We start from the raw sequence: 21,699 nt of genomic DNA on the forward strand, positions 1-21,699 counted from the left end.
TGACATAACTGAGCGAATGACACTTAATGACAGTTGTCATAAACATGCATAAAACCTCCTTCATATTCATGACATGTGTCATGTCATGATTATGAAGGTGTCATGTCAGTCTTATGCACACTACTTCAAGTAAAGTGTAACCGTATACACTTATGTGGATAAAAGTAATTGGAAATATGACTAGGGATTTTAATGACTTTGCATTCTAAATACATAGACTATAGAATATAAAGTTGGCCCTCCCTTTGAAGCTATAACTGTTTCCACTCTTCTAGGAAGGCTTTCCACTAGATTTTGGAGTGGTTCTGTGAGAATATTTGCCAATTTGTCCAGTAGAACACTTGTGAGCTCAGACACAAATGTTGGACGGCCTGTCTCGCAATATGTGTTCCAGATTATCCCAAAGGTGTTTGATGGGGTTGAGGTCATGGCTCCATGTGGGCCAGTCAAGTTCTTCAACATATAACTCATCCAGCCATGTTTTTATGTACCTTGCTTTGTGCACTGGGGCACAGTCATGCTGGAATAGAAAAGGGCCTTCCCCAAACTGTTCCCACAAAGTTGGAAGCATAGAACTGTCCAAAATGTCTTGGTATGCCAATGCATTAAGAATTCCTTTCACTGAAAGTAAGGGGCCTAGCCCAACCCCTGACAGGCCCATACCATTATCCCCCCTCCACCAAACTTTACAGTAGGTATAATAACTTTCTCCTGGCATTCTCCAAACCCAGACTCGCCCATCAGGCTGCCAAACAGAGAAGCGTGATTCGTCCCTCCACAGAACAGAAGTTTCCACTGCTCCAGAGTCCAGTGCTGGTGTGCTTTACACCACTCTGTACAATGCTTCCCATTGTATTTGGTGAAGTAAGGCTTGCATGGAGCTGCTCGGCCATGGAAACTCATTTCATGAAGCTCCTGACAAACATTTTTGTGCTGATATTAATGCCAGTGGAAGTTTGGAACGCTTCAGCTATGGAATCAGCAGAGCGTTGGTGACTTTTATGCACCATGCACCCCAGCACTTGGTGATCCCGCTCTGTGACTTTACGTGGGCATCCGCTTCATGGCTGAGTTATTGCTGTTCCTAAATGCTTCCGCTTTCCAATAATTACACTTAAAGTTGACCGTGGAATATCAATAATTAAGGGGTGTGTCCCAGTATTTTTGTCCATATAGTGTAGTTATGCAAAACAGAAAATTTCCCTTTGCAATTAAAAATGTTTAAATTTATATATATTTAAAAAAATAATAATAATAAAAAAAAAAATACAACAATATTAAAAAACAATCCCAAACTTCTGAACAGTAGTATAGGTTTGGAACAACATGAGTGGGTAAATAATAATGACAGAATTTTCATTTTAGGGTTTCACAATGTCACATTATATTCTGAATTTTTAATGCTCCCTAGTTCCTTCCAGGTCATCCACTATATATATATATATATATATATATATAACAATTTTGGGCCTTTTTCCAATTTACTTAATAGACTATATTTTATAGTATGCATAAAATGCAAGCATATTCAAACTTGCGTCACCAACATAAAAAGTCACAGCTCAATGTGTCTGAGCATATGTGCAAACCAACAGGCCATGGCACCAATACAAATGCAATTATGGCAATAATTAATTCTGAGTTCCAGTATTGTAAAGCTCAATGGCTATATTTCAAAACTAGGTTTGTCATATGAGCAAATTGGGGTCTTTTGCAAGGCATTGCATAGTCAACTAGGATAATTTCAAGGTCTCACCCTTTTCTTTGTCCACAAAAGCTCCCTGTGGAGAGTCTGGGATGCCTTTCCACACAGTAATAGGTTTTGGATATCCGGGGTCCATGGTTCTCATATCCTCATTGTACCTCCAGTATCTGTAATAGTAGACAGAGACCGAAAAAACGTCTCAGACATTATGGAACAGTCCAGTGAAGGCGGTATCCACTGGCTCCCATTGTACACTGTAGCTATAAGCTATAAAACTGACCTGTCCCCTTTGAAGAAGTAGGTTTTGGCCACATCTTCCCACCAAACAGCTGTTTCAATGCTCTGCGTGGGCATTCCATTGCCAAAAAGAGAAATGTCCTGAGGATATGTGGGCTGCAGGGTTGTATCCTTAAACACCCAGAACCGGTTGCCTTCAGAAATTCAAAGAAATGCAAAAGTTTGCCTTTAGTGTTTAAAAAATGCTTGTTCTTCTTCTAATAATAATATTAATAGTATTGGTATTATTGATTGTAATTATGACTGTTTTAGACATTTTCAGATCTGTAGATCATTTGCTTCTTGGTTCAGTTTGCTTTCACAAGGCAACATTTGAAAGCATGCCAAAATGTGTTTTTGCAAGTCACATGTGAGTAAAACTGTCCTGTCATTGGTCAGAGTACACCTGGTTATGTTCCTCATAGCATCATCCATCGAGAAGTTAGCTCCACTGGTTTATTGTGAATGTAACCATCATTCCCGCTCTAACTGGTAAATCATTTAGAGTGGGAATGATGGCCAGATTCATACCAACACAACAGTTTACGATGAAGAGGTGCTGTTTCAACTGTGTTAACTAATGTGCTCACCCACAGAATCAAACGCTGCTGCTTTTTACGAAACAAATTTCCCATTTTTCCCATTATGAATGATAATACAGCTTGGTTCATTGGTCCGCTGGGTCGGATTGCTTTCTCAACACATACGAACTGCTCCAGAGTTTGTGTTCAATCTGGTCAAGACCACCTCGTTCAGATGATCTCGGACCAGTTATGGTCGATTGCTGTGTTCATATATGCCTAAATGAACCGAACTAAGAGAGAAAACATGCCAAGTTCTGAAACAAACTCCAAACAAACCAAGTATGAAAATGCCCTCAGTAGATCCTGAAAGCTGAGCACTTTCCTTCAGATATTCACATCTATATTTAGCCTGTAAGATTTAAACGTCTGAAGGAAAAACATCTTACCTTTGAAGAAGACAAACTTCCCCTCGCTGTTTTCGTAGACAGCATCGATCTTGGGAGGCATACCTCTCCAGAAGTAGCTAATTTGCATCGGGTATCCAGGCACCACAGAATTATCTCGCACCCTCCAGAACCACTGATCCTAATAAGAGTGTACTGGTGTTAGGAAACACACAATTTATGCTGGACTAATTCTCAGTGAAGCTGTTCATTATTCCTACCTTAAAGACGAACAGCTCCTGTCGAAGGATTGCCAAAGTGTTGAAACCTCCGTCACAGATGTTGGGTTTGGAGTTGGGATGGGCAGGTTTTGACTTCTGCGGAGGGCGAGGAGGGCGACCCTGTCGGTCATGCTTTCGAGGGTCAGTTGGTAGGTGCAAGCGAGGAGGCGTAGCGGTTGTGAGTAGTCTTGTAGGCTGAGGATTTTTGTCTGGAGGACCTGCAGAATGAATATGTGCCAAATTCTAATAAATGTACACTTTGTATTTCATATGGTTGTGCAAAACTTTTATTCAATTTTCAAGAAATGTACTGACTCTAAAAATGTCATGAGATAAAAGTAATATCTATTTTCCATTTTTTCCATGAGTGGACACAGTCATAATGTAAAAAAAAAAAAAGTTTGGTTCAGTTCAGTTCAGGTTAAATAACAGATGTAACTTAACAGATACACTATTTGATTTTATTGTATTAGTAAGTGTTGAAATTAACATTAACTAAGATTAAGAAATGCTTTAGAAGTATTTTTCATTGTTAGTTCATGTTAAATTATGTTAACAAATTGAACATTATTGTAAAATGCAACTATACTGTATATATACAGTGGGTACGGAAAGTATTCAGACCCCCTTAAATTTTTCACTCTTTGTTATATTGCAGCCATTTGCTAAAATCATTTAAGTTAATTTTTTTTCCTCAGGGATGGGCAGGTTTTGACTTCTGCGGAGGGCGAGGAGGGCGACCCTGTCGGTCATGCTTTCGAGGGTCAGTTGGTAGGTGCAAGCGAGGAGGCGTAGCGGTTGTGAGTAGTCTTGTAGGCTGAGGATTTTTGTCTGGAGGACCTGCAGAATGAATATGTGCCAAATTCTAATAAATGTACACTTTGTATTTCATATGGTTGTGCAAAACTTTTATTCAATTTTCAAGAAATGTACTGACTCTAAAAATGTCATGAGATAAAAGTAATATCTATTTTCCATTTTTTCCATGAGTGGACACAGTCATAATGTAAAAAAAAAAAAAAGTTTGGTTCAGTTCAGGTTAAATAACAGATGTAACTTAACAGATATACTATTTGATTTTATTGTATTAGTAAGTGTTGAAATTAACATTAACTAAGATTAAGAAATGCTTTAGAAGTATTTTTCATTGTTAGTTCATGTTAAATTATGTTAACAAATTGAACATTATTGTAAAATGCAACTATACTGTATATATATATTACAAAATCTTTTTTTTTTTTTTTACAAATATCATAAGTTATTAATCTATAAATATTACAATTATTAGAGCAGTTGCACCACATTTAATTATACAGAATTACTTGACCATAAAAGTGAGGTATCTTTTCTTTTAATAAAAAGGTAAACATTTCTGATATTTTAAGGAACTTATTGACCTAACAGTTATGAGGGTCTGCAGGGGTATGTATGTATTTATGTATGTATATACTGTATATAATTTGTTTACACCAAAGTAATATGATTTGACTTTTTTTTCAAGTAATATCAAGCAGTGCATAATTTTTTTCCAAAGAAAAATAATAAGAGATTATGCCAAACTACAAATGGTTTTCTTTTCAAGAATTTATTTAAAAAAAAAAAAAGAATAAATTGCATTTTTATTGCGTCTTTGAATAAAAATAGAGCATCATTACCCCTTATTTAATGTTTTTGTAAATTATTACAAGAATACATTTGTTTCACTTACACATGAAACCGTTAAAAGTTTAGTTACAAATTAAAACAAGAAAATTAAAATAATAATAACAATTATTATTATTATTCTTATGCATGTTTTTAAGTGTGTTGCTATGCAGTTGTTAGAGTGTTCTGGGGGTTTGCTGTGGTGTTGCGAGGTAGTTCTGGTTGAAATGCTGTTGCTTACTGGCCAAATAAGTCAAAATAAGTCCACCGACATGGTAACTTGGTCAATATGATATGGCTCAGCTTTATTATTGTCCATGTTATTCAAATTGTTGACCCTAAGTTTGATTTGTATTAATAGTAATACTGTGAACAGTTATGTAGAAGCCAGTGGATTATGGGAGGTTTAAACACACCATATATTTTCTGGATGCCCTGTAGATCATCATGAGGCAGTTTGAAGCTATCAGTGTCCATATACTGATAGAATGGAGCCATTATAGCCGTAGGGTCATTAGAATGCTCAAGTCCCAAAGCATGACCAAGCTCATGGACCGCCACAAGGAACAAGTCATTACCTAAGGAGTATAAAACAACAGTGAAAATACAAACACAAGATTTGCTTAGTTTTTTGTTGTGCTTGTACTCTTATCTATGAGAAGCATCTGGCATTATGACTCACCACTCAAGTGCCTGATCTGAGAACCATCTTAATACAGTGTGTGGGCATGACAGAAACAGTTGGAAACAGAATGCAAAACAGATCCCACATTGCTTTATATTATACAACAATTTGTAACTGGAAATATCTTCCATCATGACCTAATGATGAATGAAAATGTTATGCAAAGTATCCTTCTCAGTAAAGGTATTGTATTAAATGTGCATGTGTAATTCAAAATCTTTATGTGTATGTGTCTATATATATACATATATAAATGTACGTGCATATAATATTGATGAAATAAAAGGCTATTGAAGTGTACTTATACAGACAAAATTTAAACAAGTGCACTTTGTAATGTAAAATTAAAAGATTTAATCATTAGGTTTTAATAATCTTTTTCATGCATTAAAGAAGTACACTTATGATGATGCGTTAATATACTAACACACATGTAAAGTACTATAATTTCAACTCTAGTGCTATTTGATGTAACATTAAAAGTTAATACATGTTAAATGTGCTAAATTTCAAATTCATCATTACAAATCTGTAATTCCAAATATATTTAAATACATGACATAGAAGGTTTAATAGAAGTTACATTAAAGTATATTTTTAGTTTATCATAAATGCTTGTCATTACATTCGAAAGTACACTTAACCATATTTCAAAGATAATAGATGTAATTATGTAATTACATATAAGGATTGCATTAGTAGTGCAACTAACTGCATTTAATATACATTTAAACTATAATACACCGTTTTATAACTATAATATATAATACTATAATTTTCATTTAATTGCAAATGACAAACAATTAATGTGTCTGAAAACATTACACTCAGTTCGCACTGAAATATATTATTTTAAAGAATATAATTTCTGTAATAAGCACTCTTTTTAAAATTGTGCTATAAAGTGTACTTCTTTTTCACATGCAATTCAAACAACATACCTGAACAAACCGAAATTTTGGGTTTGTTCCTCACACAAAGCTATCGTAGGTCTCAAAACACTTAATAACAAACTATTGTTATGGTGCTTTGGGACATTTTTGGAGCTTTGTACAATCTGATCTGGTAACAGTTTGTGAATGCTGTGGGAGGCATTCACTTCTAAATTACCTATTAAAAATAATCTCCAAATTGCTGTTTATTTTATAACATGTTGATGCCAATCAGCCTTAACATAAAGAAAGAAAACCACACAGTGTGTGGCCATATAGACTGTGGTGACTCTAATGAAGCCTGAAACCATGGGAAGCTATTATGCCAGGTATGTGTAACATCAGAGACGGCAGCAAAACAAACAGCCAAGGGTCCTGAGTGCAGGAGGCAGTAAAAAAAAACAGTAGTGAATGTAGTCGCACTCGCAGCCATTCATTGCTGTCTCGGCTGAGACATTTTGTGAAAGGAGATGAGCATCTTAAAAGCTCTCTGCATCCAGTCAGCCCAGGTAATTAAAGCTGAGTGCCTCTAAGTGCAGCTCGCAGTGAAGAGAGAGAACCATCTTAATACAGTGTGTGGGCATGACAGAAACAGTTGGAAACAGAATGCAAAACAGATCCCACATTGCTTTATATTATACAACAATTTGTAACTGGAAATATCTTCCATCATGACCTAATGATGAATGAAAATGTTATGCAAAGTATCCTTCTCAGTAAAGGTATTGTATTAAATGTGCATGTGTAATTCAAAATCTTTATGTGTATGTGTCTATATATATACATATATAAATGTACGTGCATATAATATTGATGAAATAAAAGGCTATTGAAGTGTACTTATACAGACAAAATTTAAACAAGTGCACTTTGTAATGTAAAATTAAAAGATTTAATCATTAGGTTTTAATAATCTTTTTCATGCATTAAAGAAGTACACTTATGATGATGCGTTAATATACTAACACACATGTAAAGTACTATAATTTCAACTCTAGTGCTATTTGATGTAACATTAAAAGTTAATACATGTTAAATGTGCTAAATTTCAAATTCATCATTACAAATCTGTAATTCCAAATATATTTAAATACATGACATAGAAGGTTTAATAGAAGTTACATTAAAGTATATTTTTAGTTTATCATAAATGCTTGTCATTACATTCGAAAGTACACTTAACCATATTTCAAAGATAATAGATGTAATTATGTAATTACATATAAGGATTGCATTAGTAGTGCAACTAACTGCATTTAATATACATTTAAACTATAATACACCGTTTTATAACTATAATATATAATACTATAATTTTCATTTAATTGCAAATGACAAACAATTAATGTGTCTGAAAACGTTACACTCAGTTCGCACTGAAATATATTATTTTAAAGAATATAATTTCTGTAATAAGCACTCTTTTTAAAATTGTGCTATAAAGTGTACTTCTTTTTCACATGCAATTCAAACAACATACCTGAACAAACCGAAATTTTGGGTTTGTTCCTCACACAAAGCTATTGTAGGTCTCAAAACACTTAATAACAAACTATTTGGAAACAAACTGCTTTGGGACATTTTTGGAGCTTTGTACAATCTGATCTGGTAACAGTTTGTGAATGCTGTGGGAGGCATTCACTTCTAAATTACCTATTAAAAATAATCTCCAAATTGCTGTTTATTTTATAACATGTTGATGCCAATCAGCCTTAACATAAAGAAAGAAAACCACACAGTGTGTGGCCATATAGACTGTGGTGACTCTAATGAAGCCTGAAACCATGGGAAGCTATTATGCCAGGCATGTGTAACATCAGAGACGGCAGCAAAACAAACAGCCAAGGGTCCTGAGTGCAGGAGGCAGTAAAAAAAAAAACAGTAGTGAATGTAGTCGCACTCGCAGCCATTCATTGCTGTCTCGGCTGAGACATTTTGTGAAAGGAGATGAGCATCTTAAAAGCTCTCTGCATCCAGTCAGCCCAGGTAATTAAAGCTGAGTGCCTCTAAGTGCAGCTCGCAGTGAAGAGATGTGTTGCTATGCAGTTGTTAGAGTGTCCTAGGGGTTTGCTGTGGTGTTGTGAGGTAGTTCTGGTTGAAATGCAGTTGCTCACATGGCAAAATAAGTCAAATAAGTTCACAACCATGTTTCTATAATAACCTGGTCAATATGATATGGCTTAGCCTTATTGTTGTCCATTTTATTCAAATCCTTAACCGTAAGTTTGATCAGTGTTACTGTAAACAGATATGGCCACGCCAGTAGATTATGGGACCAGAGGTTTAAACGCACCATATATTTTCTGGATGCCCTGTAGATCATCATGAGGCAGTTTGAAGCTATCAGTGTCCATATACTGATAGAATGGAGCCATTATAGCCGTAGGGTCATTAGAATGCTCAAGTCCCAAAGCATGACCAAGCTCATGGACCGCCACAAGGAACAAGTCATTACCTAAGGAGTATAAAACAACAGTGAAAATACAAACACAAGATTTGCTTAGTTTTTTGTTGTGCTTGTACTCTTATCTATGAGAAGCATCTGGCATTATGACTCACCACTCAAGTGCCTGATCTGAGAACCATCTTAATACAGTGTGTGGGCATGACAGAAACAGTTGGAAACAGAATGCAAAACAGATCCCACATTGCTTTATATTATACAACAATTTGTAACTGGAAATATCTTCCATCATGACCTAATGATGAATGAAAATGTTATGCAAAGTATCCTTCTCAGTAAAGGTATTGTATTAAATGTGCATGTGTAATTCAAAATCTTTATGTGTATGTGTCTATATATATACATATATAAATGTACGTGCATATAATATTGATGAAATAAAAGGCTATTGAAGTGTACTTATACAGACAAAATTTAAACAAGTGCACTTTGTAATGTAAAATTAAAAGATTTAATCATTAGGTTTTAATAATCTTTTTCATGCATTAAAGAAGTACACTTATGATGATGCGTTAATATACTAACACACATGTAAAGTACTATAATTTCAACTCTAGTGCTATTTGATGTAACATTAAAAGTTAATACATGTTAAATGTGCTAAATTTCAAATTCATCATTACAAATCTGTAATTCCAAATATATTTAAATACATGACATAGAAGGTTTAATAGAAGTTACATTAAAGTATATTTTTAGTTTATCATAAATGCTTGTCATTACATTCGAAAGTACACTTAACCATATTTCAAAGATAATAGATGTAATTATGTAATTACATATAAGGATTGCATTAGTAGTGCAACTAACTGCATTTAATATACATTTAAACTATAATACACCGTTTTATAACTATAATATATAATACTATAATTTTCATTTAATTGCAAATGACAAACAATTAATGTGTCTGAAAACGTTACACTCAGTTCGCACTGAAATATATTATTTTAAAGAATATAATTTCTGTAATAAGCACTCTTTTTAAAATTGTGCTATAAAGTGTACTTCTTTTTCACATGCAATTCAAACAACATACCTGAACAAACCGAAATTTTGGGTTTGTTCCTCACACAAAGCTATTGTAGGTCTCAAAACACTTAATAACAAACTATTTGGAAACAAACTGCTTTGGGACATTTTTGGAGCTTTGTACAATCTGATCTGGTAACAGTTTGTGAATGCTGTGGGAGGCATTCACTTCTAAATTACCTATTAAAAATAATCTCCAAATTGCTGTTTATTTTATAACATGTTGATGCCAATCAGCCTAAACGTAAAGAAAGAAAACCACACAGTGTGTGGCCATATAGACTGTGGTGACTCTAATGAAGCCTGAAACCATGGGAAGCTATTATGCCAGGTATGTGTAACATCAGAGACGGCAGCAAAACAAACAGCCAAGGGTCCTGAGTGCAGGAGGCAGTAAAAAAAAACAGTAGTGAATGTAGTCGCACTCGCAGCCATTCATTGCTGTCTCGGCTGAGACATTTTGTGAAAGGAGATGAGCATCTTAAAAGCTCTCTGCATCCAGTCGGCCCAGGTAATTAAAGCTGAGTGCCTCTAAGTGCAGCTCGCGGTGAAGAGATGGATCTGATTACCTCTAATTTAATGGGTGCAACTGTAACGCAAATTCTACATATCAAACAAAGCTGACACCTAACATGCACAGACATCAACATGTGCACACAAAGATATATTCAGGGAGGAATACCCTTAAGGAATACCCTTAAGAATCAAATGCGACCAATGATAGCGTTGATTATTTGCAGAAGATTGCAGAAGATTACAGAAATCTGACAGACTTTATTGGGAGTGTGCAACTTCACTCCACCAAAGCAATCTAGAACGGGCTCTTTAAATGTCAACAGTGCGCTTGACTACACCACATGTCTGGATATATGACCAGCATTTACTGCCATGATCAACAGAAATTTTCACAAAACATATCTTTACAGTAGAATCCAGTTTACTACATGCTTTCCATCGTCAGTAATAAAAAGGTGACATGTCTGCAGTGCAATGAATGAAAACAGGGCAAACTAAGGGCAGTGAAGTTTAGAACCTGAACAGCATCATTACTCTGCCCCGCTGGTCATAAATATGGCTGTAAAAGTCTTATTAAACTATTGTTAACACATATAGAACTTTATTGTAAAGTCTTAACAAATTACATACATTTAGTGGCTACTTAAGCTGGTTAAAGAATACAGTGTTGAATTTGCACTTATATACCACACACAGGTGGATTTAAGCAGCCGTTTGCGGAGGATGCAGAAGATTACAGAAATCTGACAGACTTTATTGGGAGTGTGCAACTTCACTCCACCAAAGCAATCTAGAACAGGCTCTTTAAATGTCAACAGTGCGCTTGACTACACCACATGTCTGGATATATGACCAGCATTTACTGCCATGATCAACAGAAATTTTCACAAAACATATCTTTACAGTAGAATCCAGTTTACTACATGCTTTCCATCGTCAGTAATAAAAAGGTGACATGTCTGCAGTGCAATGAATGAAAACAGGGCAAACTAAGGGCAGTGAATGCAAAAATACATGAGCAGAGATACCAAGAAAAAACATTGATCACTGGATTTGATCCATATCAGGTTGCAGAAAACATTTTTACAGATATCTAGTTAGAACAGACGTTAATAAAGCTAACATTTAAAGGGGTCATATGATGCGATTTCAATTTTTTCTTTCTCTTTGGAGTGTTACAAGCTCTTGGTAGTCCGCCGGCCGTTCCTCACTCTAGGCCTCTGGCCTCCGCTCACTCAAGCCCACCGTATGCGACTCTGTGTGTTTCGTTGTGAAAGCGAAACTACTTTGTTTGGCCTTCCAAGAGGACACGACTAGAAATCAGTGATTAAGTTGTATTTACAACACTGTTCCAGAACAGTTCATCCCAAATATTGAGATGTGTGCAGTGCATTTTATGGAGGACAGTTTCCTTTATAATCCGTAATTATGTCCCCACTGGATGCAACAAATGGCTCGTTTTTGTCTCGCCGCTCCGGCCGGGACACGGCATCACAATATGGGTAACATTTCCGTCACACGCTTGAGGTATTCGGCCAATCACAACGCACTGGATAGCTGGCCAATCAGAGCACACCTCGCTTTTCAGACCGATGAGCTTTGTAAAAATCGACGCGTTTCAGAAAGGCAGGGCATAGAGGAGAAACAATAATGTACAGTATGTGGAAAATAATGTGGTTTTTTTAACCTTAAACCGCATAAACACATTTCATTACACCAAATACACAAAATAATGTTCTTTTTAGCAACATCATATGACCTCTTTAAGGATATTTCAATTATGATAACTATGAATAACTCTTAGCATGTTAATGTTAATATGAAAATGTTAATGGATTTGGTCTTGGCAGACTAGATATAATAGGCATACATAAATCCTATAGCAGAACCAGACAGGTGGAGCAGGGGGAGGTGGAGGATTTCAGAGGAACCTGCTGCAAGACCAGCTTACAGCGAACACTGAATCAGTGTTCAACCAATGTTGACCAAGCAACCTTACTGGCTGCAGAATCAGCAGATGCCAATCAGCTTGTGCCATGTAGTAAATGTAAGATTTTTTTTTAGAGGAAATTAATACTTTTACTCACCAAAGACACATTCATTTGATCAAAACTGACAGTAAAGACGTTTGTAATAATACAAAATATTTTCAAATAATTGCTGTTCTTTTGAGCTTTCTGTACATCAAAGTAAAGACTAAATGTATCATGGTTTCCACAAAAAAATGATTACCTGTTTTTAATCTTGGTAAGAATAAAAAGTGTTTCTTGAACATCAAATCAGCAAATTAGAATGATTTCTGAAGGATCATGTGACACTGAAGACTGTTGCTGAAAATTCAGCTTTGCCATTACAGGAATAAATTACATTTTCAAATATATTAAAATAGAAAATAGTTATTTTTAATTTATTTAAATATTATTTCACAATATTACTGTTTTACTGTATTTTTTATCAAATAATTGCAGCCTTGGTGAGCATAAGATACTTAAAAAAAAATCCCTGACCCCAAACTTTTGAACGGTATAGTGTATATACAGAGTTCTGGCATGAAACTCTAGATGGCGCAGTCTGATAGGTCTAACTCAATCTGACCTAATGACATCATTATCACATGGCACAGCTGATTGGTTCTCTCCTGTATGGGTAGCCAATGAGCTCGCTGCTCAACAGTCAAATATATGACTAGTGCTTGCCGTAGCAGTTACAGCTTGCTTCAGAAACCCTCCACCTTCCCCAGCTTCACCTATATAGATCTGCTACGAGGTAATCATGTATGCTATATGGGGGGGAGGGGTTATTTCATGTATGTTATATTTGCAGCAGCAATATTTCTTACATGCTAACAGCAGCATGTTGTGGATGTATTGGCAGTAGAAAGTCTCGGTACTTGCTCTGCCGCAGCAGCAGCAGCGTAGCAGATCTATTTCGCCAAGACCAAATACATTAACATTGTCATGTACATTACCATGCCAATCCCTCTAAGAGTTGTCATGACAGAAATGTAATTATCCAAAATTCATCTTTGTATACTGATAGACTCTAGTCACTATTTCTTTGTTAATTGTTGAAATTGAAAATGTGGCCTAACCTGCCATTCTCTCACCATCATGGTTTGGGTTGCCCAGCGTCCAGGGTTCATCTGAGTCAAAGTGAGTGTCGCCCCCTATGCCCGGCCCTGGGAAATAAGCGTGTGCCAGGAAGCCTCCTTCTCCATCAAAAGGAGAGCTATCACCGTGGAAACCAGAGGCAAAGATGATGGTGATGTCGACGTCACGTTTGCCGCTCTCCAGAGCGCTGTAGGGCACGGCCTCAAAACGTAGCGGTGTGACACCTTGCCATACGTCAAACGCCCGGCGAATGGCCTCATGCGTTTCTCGTGCTCCCACTTTCGGAGTGACATTTTTAATGCTAAAAACAGAAAAAACAAATATTTACTAGTAAATATTAACACTAAGCCATGGCATAGTCCAATTTATGGTTTGGTTTAGGCTTGATTTTGTTTTTTATTGCTTCTTAATGCCTTAAAACTTTGTACTTCAGGGCTTGAATTTGATTTGCACAGAATGCAGATGAATAACCATTTCTGTAATTTCATTCTCACAACTGGATAAGAGAAATGATCAATAACCAAGCCACTGTAGATGGGCCCTGTTATATAAATAAATACATTCTGTCTTTTTTATTTCTGTAGTTGGAACGTCAGGGATCTAAGAGATGTGATGTACAATTTATACACTGTAAAAATTCCCACTTCCATTTTGTCACACAAACCCTGTTTTAAAACTATCTTCAAAAATTCACCCATAACTCTATTTGTGTTTAATTTTGTTACAAAATCAGTGCATCATAAAACTCTGTACAACCTTAGATGTTTGTTCTGATAGCTGATACATGAATTAGACAAATGTAAGTTGTTTAATGCAAAGTCTGCAAAAATAACATGTTTTACATGTTATGCACAATATGCAAATGCAAGCTTATTTGAATAGCTTATTGTGTTATGTTCAAGTCCAAATTGATACAATTGATTTAAGTGGATACAACAAATTCTTTCATAAGTTGAGTAAACTTTTAAAAAGCCTTAAAGCTGGTTGCCTTATTTTTTTATTTTATATAATCTTCTATTTTTTACAGCGTTCTTGTTTAATCATATATCTTGTACATACAAATATAGTCTTATTTGTATTTGCTTAAAAAAACATTTTTCTGAGATTGTGTCTATGTGAGATTTCATAAGATATTAGCATCAAAACCTTCACTATTATCGAAATCTACCACTATCAAATGTCATAGTAAAAACCCTCACTATTATGATGTGTTAATATCACAGAGAAGAGAAGCATTTTGAATTCTAAAGTGAACTGCACCAACTGCCCTCAGACTGGCATCTCTGCTGAATTTCCCACATTGAAGTCTTTATCTTCCTCTAACAGACTCAGAGGCCCTGAAAATCTCAGCTGACTTTTCTCTATAGAGGCCAGTCACTCACTGCCAAGCCTGTCTTCATTTACATTCCATTTGCATAGGTGGCCCATCAATTAAAAAAAGCTGGATTTGAATAAATCATTTCCGTTATCGCCCGCTGTAACCGGGAAAGTCTAAATTGAGGTGAGAGAACACTCTATTTCCACCGAGCCCTTTAGAAGGTAATCTTCAGGGAATTCAAATATGTTTCTTGAAGGTTAAAGAGTGAATGCTGGAGGTTATTATATGCTTGGCTGTGTCTTCATTGCAGAGCAGCATATAGGATGGCAGTGACAGGATGATTTGAGCGACGTCTGTCTGTTTCAACCTATCAGGTGTCGGTTTATCAAGATTCTGTAAACTGTTCCTCATCTTAAGAATTACACATCAGATAGAGGACAGTATTTACACCAGATGTCAGGCGAAATGTAAACAGGAAGTGACATCAACCAAAGTAAAGAATGGTCAAGGACATAGAGTCAAATAAAAGCAACCAAGCCGCATAAGCTGCAGTCACACCAGACTTTGAGCATGCAACATTTCTTTGGATGCTGCAATGGTTGTGATATGATGTCATACTCTGCAGCGTCTTTTTAAAAACTTAAATTCAACACATAACAAATAATAATAAATCCAAAATGTAAAAACATACAATCTACTCCACTTTCAACTGCAATGCTGCAGTTTTAGATTTATGTTTATGTTGTCATGCTGTAACATATCAGTCTTCATTGCAAGCGATTGCAATTATAAGCAGATGCATATGTAAAATAAAGTGATCATCAAACATTAAATAGCATATAAATCAAAACTGCACACTACCGAATGAAATGTCGACCCAGGAAGTGGTATGACACTGTGCATCTTAGGGGTGTTTATGGACGCGATCTACTCCATCTATGTTTTGATCATCGTTCTCAATCTGATCCAAAAACGTGATATTCTCTGCTTTTTGTTCAAATTGTTGCTTTTTTATGAAACTTACCCACATTCAAGTGTTTATCAAAAAAAGAAAGCATGAAGCTAGAATAGCTTTTTTTTAAGCAGAGGCTCTGTTCTTTCTTTTGATATATTGCATGTTCAGATATTCATACAATTAAATATTCTGAGGGCCACAAAAATTTTGTGAAAATTATCAAAAATATTGGCGGTGGCTGGCAACCTTTTTTTTTTTTTTTTGGAAATGCTGGCGGGGAAAGAGTTAAGGGATTCTTGAGTAAACTATTCTGAAAATGATATATGTTAAAACATACATGTTCATGTAACACTGTCCATGCATACTGAATAATAATTTTAACATAAAATTTCATTACAGATCATTACATTTATTTTCTATAATATCATTATGAAAAAGAATCACATAGTTCTGTCAGGACCACTATCGTCAAATATGATTGACAATTAGCATACAGTTTGTGCTCATTACTTACTGCTGATATAATTACCATGGAAAATAGATACTGGACTTAATCATATTGTTTGACAGAGCTAATGTTTAGTGTTTTACTGAAATTGTGGAAAACCGGCCAATTTGCATGTCCTTGTTCATCACTGTTCTAGTTTAATGGGTTATATAGAATTTTTATTATACTGTAATTAAAATAACATGATTTCAATGTTTAATTCCTGGTTTCTGGCATAATATCAGAGGGTGTGACGTCAAAGATTTTTTATTTATTTATTTATTTTTTTTACAAAATGTCATTATGTACATACATGTCATAGTGTATATATTTATGTTCATTCATGTGGTGTGATGTATTCTATGCCTTTAAGACAACTGTACATTTAAGACAACTTATTTAAAGCTCTGTAATAAATTTCGAGCATTTCATTTCACAGTTCTTGTCTTTTAATGTCTGTGCTATATTTATAGACCAAATTGCTAAATCATTAACACTGACAGAGGCATCCTGTCTCTGTCTAACCTGTATGTGATGTGTGTGCGTTGCCACTTCTGTCCAGTTAGTGCATAGCGCTTCTTCCTGCGGGATCCAGATATGCCGCCAAGCAGGTCTGGTACCCCACATCTGGGTTTCTTCATCCAGCTAGAGGAGAAAAAAAGAGCAAAGGGAGGAGGCGAGAGGTCATTTCTGACCTTCATCACATTAAAAACTAGGTTAGCTAACATTGCTGCTTTAAGGCATAACTATAAAAGTGTTTGAATGGATTTAAAAATAACTGCGTTCATTCATCAGAATACTCATTAGACTTTTAAAATGAATCAGTATTCTTGTGTTTACTATATTGTTGTATATTCTGAAATACTTGAAGTCACTGGATTACAGTTCTGAAGATACATAAAAAACAAAAAGAAAAAGGTGATTCATTTGATTCAGGCATGGAATTCTTTAATTGATGACTCATTTCTAGGAAACTGTGTCATTTGTGTCCCATTTTTTTGTGCTCATTACTTACTACTGATATAATTACCATGGAAAATAGATACTGGACTTAATCATATTGTTTGACAGAGCTAATGTTAAGTGTTTTATTGAAATTTTGGAAAACCGGCCAATTTGCATGTCCTTGTTCATCACCGTTCTAGTTTAATGGGTTATATAGAATTTTTATTATACTGTAATTAAAATAACATGGTTTCAATGTTTAATTCCTGGTTTCTGGCATAATATCAGAGGGTGTGACGTCAAAGATTTTTTATTTATTTTTTTTTTTTTTACAAAATGTCATTATGTACATACATGTCATAGTGTATATATTTATGTTCATTCATGTGGTGTGATGATATTCCCTAGATAAGACCGTTTCTAGCCATTTTTGCATTTACCTTCATCTCAGTAACACTTAACCCTGCAACATTTGGAATGTAACAGGGTCAAATAGCTACTGCACAAAACATGTGTTGTAAGAGAAATGGGTAGTTTTTTCTACATTATAAAGTATGATTTATTATTTTAGTACTAAACTAACAGAATTTACTCAGTTGTATATTCAAATCATAAGAAGCATATATTCCAGAATTATTGTAACAGAGTTCAAATATTAGCACTTTAAGGTTAGGTTTAGTAACAATAAATAGCAATGGGCATTTTGCAAGGCCATTTTCATACACAAACAGCACAGTTTTATGAGAATGGGCCTGGTATGCTGTAGTCAGTCTATGCAGTATATTTTTGCATTTTATGTGTGACTTTACTGTATGTATGTGTTCTTAGGAGTACTTACTCTATAGTCTCCTTGTCTAGAGTCCCTGTGATGTTTAGTCCATACTTGTGCTGCATGGCAGCAATAGCAGAATGCATGGTTTGGGCTGATCGCAGGACGGCCATGTAAGGTTGTGTCTGGTGGAGGTAGCCATACCTCTGTAACCACACCTGCAAAAGACAGAACAAACATAACCTGACAATGTGTCCTCAGCTAAACCCAAAGGCTCAGCTGTAGCCTGAACAACAAAACAATGAATAAGAAGCTAAACATGCCCTCACAAGGCTTAGAAAGAAGCATACATGTTTAGGGGTTCAGGAACTCTGACTTCAATTTATGCTGGTTCTCAGATGGTTTTGTCCTCAAGCCAAGACTGTACGTATATTGGACATTGAATGGTAACCCAACATGATACCAAAATTGTTTAGCAAAAGTATCAAAAATGTCCATAGAATCAAATGTTGCAATTGATTAACATGAACCACGCAGGCCCAACAGTATATGCAATTAACTAACATGATAATAGTTTAATAGGAATATTAACTGTATTGTATATGCATAAACAGCAGCAGAAGTGTGATTTACCATGCAAACAAATAGGTCAAACACTGGACTAAATATTATATTCGTATTGGCCATAGCCTTGTGAAAAAGATGTGCATCGAATGTTCACTTGTTGTGTACCTCAAACCTTAAAAGTATTTTCTTAAAAAACAAATGTACTTCGAGAAAATATAATATTAATGAAATAAAAGGCCACTTAAGTGTACTTAAAGAGAGTACACTTTCATGACTATGTTTTGTTACATTTAAAATTAATATATTATAAACTTCATCATTACAAATGTGTAATTACAAATATATGTAAATATATGACATACAAATTTCTGTAGAAATGACATTAAAGTATAATTTACCATAAATGCTTGTCAGTGCATTTGACAGTGCACTTTAACCATATTTAAAAGACAATAGAAGTAATTATGAAATTACAGTACATATAAAGTCCTACCTAAGTGGGTCAATTAATTGAATTTCATCTAAATTTAAACTTTAATAACTTTTTGTTTAATCATAAATCACATGCAATTAGGTGTCAGAGAACATTCACACAGAGAACATCAGTTTACATGTATGTATATTCTTTTAAAGCATATTATTTCCGTAATATGTACTATTTTTAAAAGTATGCTAGAGTGTGCTTCTTTTTCACAAGTGTACCAAATGACTGATGAATTTCTGGCAAAGTACTGTTGAGTTTCACAGTGTTGCATGGCATTTGACATCAACAACAAAAGATTTATTATAAAGGATCTTGCCTCTCTTTTACTTAGGTTGCTACACTAACTATTATATTAGCACTCAGGGTTGTTTCTTTCCTTGCTCTCCATAACTGTATCAGAACAGAGCTGTGGTCATTTTTAGGTCACTTACTTGGCAAACACTTTTTTTTAAACGAGTCGTGTTAAATAATGGCCAAAAATTTGTTACCAAATTTTCATCAGCAATTTTAACATGTAACACACTGACCTTCCAGAGATGCTAGCTTTGCTAGCCTCAGGATTTAAAGGTGCAGTAGGAGATCTTGGAAAATGCTAACTTTAGCCTGATAGCACTGAAAGCGAACGTCCCACCCTCCCTGCAATCGTCGTCCAAAGCCACGCCCCCTGAACTACGCTCACAGACCAGAATACCAGAGACAACATTACTACAATAGGCTACATCAGCGGTTCCCAATTCCAGCCCATGTTCCAAAGTGAAGTAAACTTCAACGGATTTACCCCGCTCAGGGAGTAGGGAGCAATGAACACTGTGTAGGGATCATATCGATCGGAACACAGTAGTGTTGCATGGCATTTGACATCAACAACAAAAGATTTATTATAAATGATCTTGCCTCTCTTTTACTTAGGTTGCTAGACTAACTATTATATTAGCACTCAGGATTGTTTCTTTCCTGCTCTCCATAACTGTATCAGAACAGAGCTGTGATAATTTTTAGGTCACTTAGTTGGCAAACACTTTTTTTTAAACGAGTCGTGTTAAATAATGGCCAAAAATTTGTTACCAAATTTTCATCAGCAATTTTAACATGTAACACACTGACCTTCCAGAGATGCTAGCTTTGCTAGCCTCAGGATTTAAAGGTGCAGTAGGAGATCTTGGAAAATGCTAACTTTAGCCTGATAGCACTGAAAGCGAACGTCCCACCCTCCCTGCAATCGTCGTCCAAAGCCACGCCCCCTGAACTACGCTCACAGACCAGAATACCAGAGACAACATTACTACAATAGGCTACATCAGCAGTTCCCAATTCCAGTCCTCGCACTGGATGTTAAGACATATGTGTGTGTGAGTGTGATGTGTGTGAAGACGCTGCGCAGCGCAAATCCGTGAATGCATGTTCTTAAGTGAAGTAAACTTCAACGGATTTCCCTGCTCAGGGAGTAGGGAGCAATGAACACTGTGTAGGGATCATATCGATCGGAACACAGTTCATGCACGTAGCTCTCTTCTAACGAGCTGGTTATCTGAATCGGGTGTGTTAACTAAGCGAGACATGCAAAATACATTTGCGAGGACTGGAATTGGGAACCGCTGGGCTACATCATGTGTCATAGTACAGTTAGTAAAAGTACTACAATACCAGGAAGGAAGATCGGGTTGTTGATGTTTGCCTGCCATCCTCGCTCTGTCTGCACAGCGTGCGTGAACGCGCTGATGACGTATCCTGTGTGCGCGAACCGGGTGCACAGAGGTTTTGATTGAACGAACATTTCTTGGTCCTACGCCTTTCACAGAATATATAAATACAGATAAATACATTTAGACCACTTAACTTAATGATTGCTATCGGGATGTGAAGAAACTTTCAACCAGCATAACAAAAAATGTTTCTGAAGACAATCACCTATTGCACCTTTAAATGGCTGAATTAAGGCTGAATTTGGAACAGCATACTAGCATACTACTTTTACCAAATGGCAGAAATAGTAAGAGTAGTATGTTAGAATGCAGTTCTGAATTCAGCTAAAGCCATACCTAGAGAGTGCTATATGTGAGCAAAAGAACATTTGATGAACTCTCTTTGTTGTTGCAATGAACTGTAATGGCCTGTTGTAATGCATCCTATGAGAACTGTGATTCGAGGAGAGTGGTATTCTTAAGGTGCATGTTAAGATCATTTCATTCCAAACAACATTATGCTGGAAAGAGCTTTTAAGATAATGTACTTGAGGTCAAACATACTTTGAAACAATCCATAAACAAAAAGCAAACCAAACGTTTTGGTGCTCTGCCGCCACATAAATCATAATTTAATATGAATGTATTTGTATATGTACTCGTATGATATATAAATATATACGCGTGTGAGAGAGATATAAAAGAAAAACTACAATATTAGTGTTGTACATGTATCTTGTAAAAGGACATTAATTTATATTCTGTAATATATCTATGTAGGCCTAGTTCTCCTTATGAGAAAGCAAAAACTGTTGAAAGCCAAATTGATTCTCTAGCACTAATCAGACCCTGCGTCTCTAACCAACACAAGGGCTGATTACTAATTTATATGAAGAAAACACAGATGTGCTATAGAGCCGCAGGGGTCTGGTATGGCAGG

General features: G+C 35.6%; 1 protein-coding gene across 1 annotated transcript in view; it reads right to left on the reverse strand.

Annotated features, from left to right (window-relative positions):
- Positions 1–21,699, reverse strand: part of mmp16b (matrix metallopeptidase 16b (membrane-inserted)) — a 31,393-nt gene that overhangs the window by 2,207 nt on the left and 7,487 nt on the right. Inside the window, exons 2-9 of the mRNA XM_016562049.1 lie at positions 18,096–18,244; positions 16,838–16,957; positions 13,549–13,853; positions 8,724–8,885; positions 3,170–3,387; positions 2,952–3,090; positions 1,986–2,136; positions 1,757–1,872 (exon numbers count right to left, since the gene is read on the reverse strand). Of these exons, the coding sequence (XP_016417535.1) occupies positions 1,757–1,872; positions 1,986–2,136; positions 2,952–3,090; positions 3,170–3,387; positions 8,724–8,885; positions 13,549–13,853; positions 16,838–16,957; positions 18,096–18,244 (1,360 nt within the window). The remainder of the gene's footprint in view (positions 1–1,756; positions 1,873–1,985; positions 2,137–2,951; positions 3,091–3,169; positions 3,388–8,723; positions 8,886–13,548; positions 13,854–16,837; positions 16,958–18,095; positions 18,245–21,699) is intronic.

The sequence above is a fragment of the Sinocyclocheilus rhinocerous genome, unplaced genomic scaffold (genome assembly GCF_001515625.1).
Source record: "Sinocyclocheilus rhinocerous isolate Xijiao unplaced genomic scaffold, SAMN03320098_v1.1 scaffold48, whole genome shotgun sequence".
NCBI lineage: Eukaryota > Metazoa > Chordata > Actinopteri > Cypriniformes > Cyprinidae > Sinocyclocheilus > Sinocyclocheilus rhinocerous.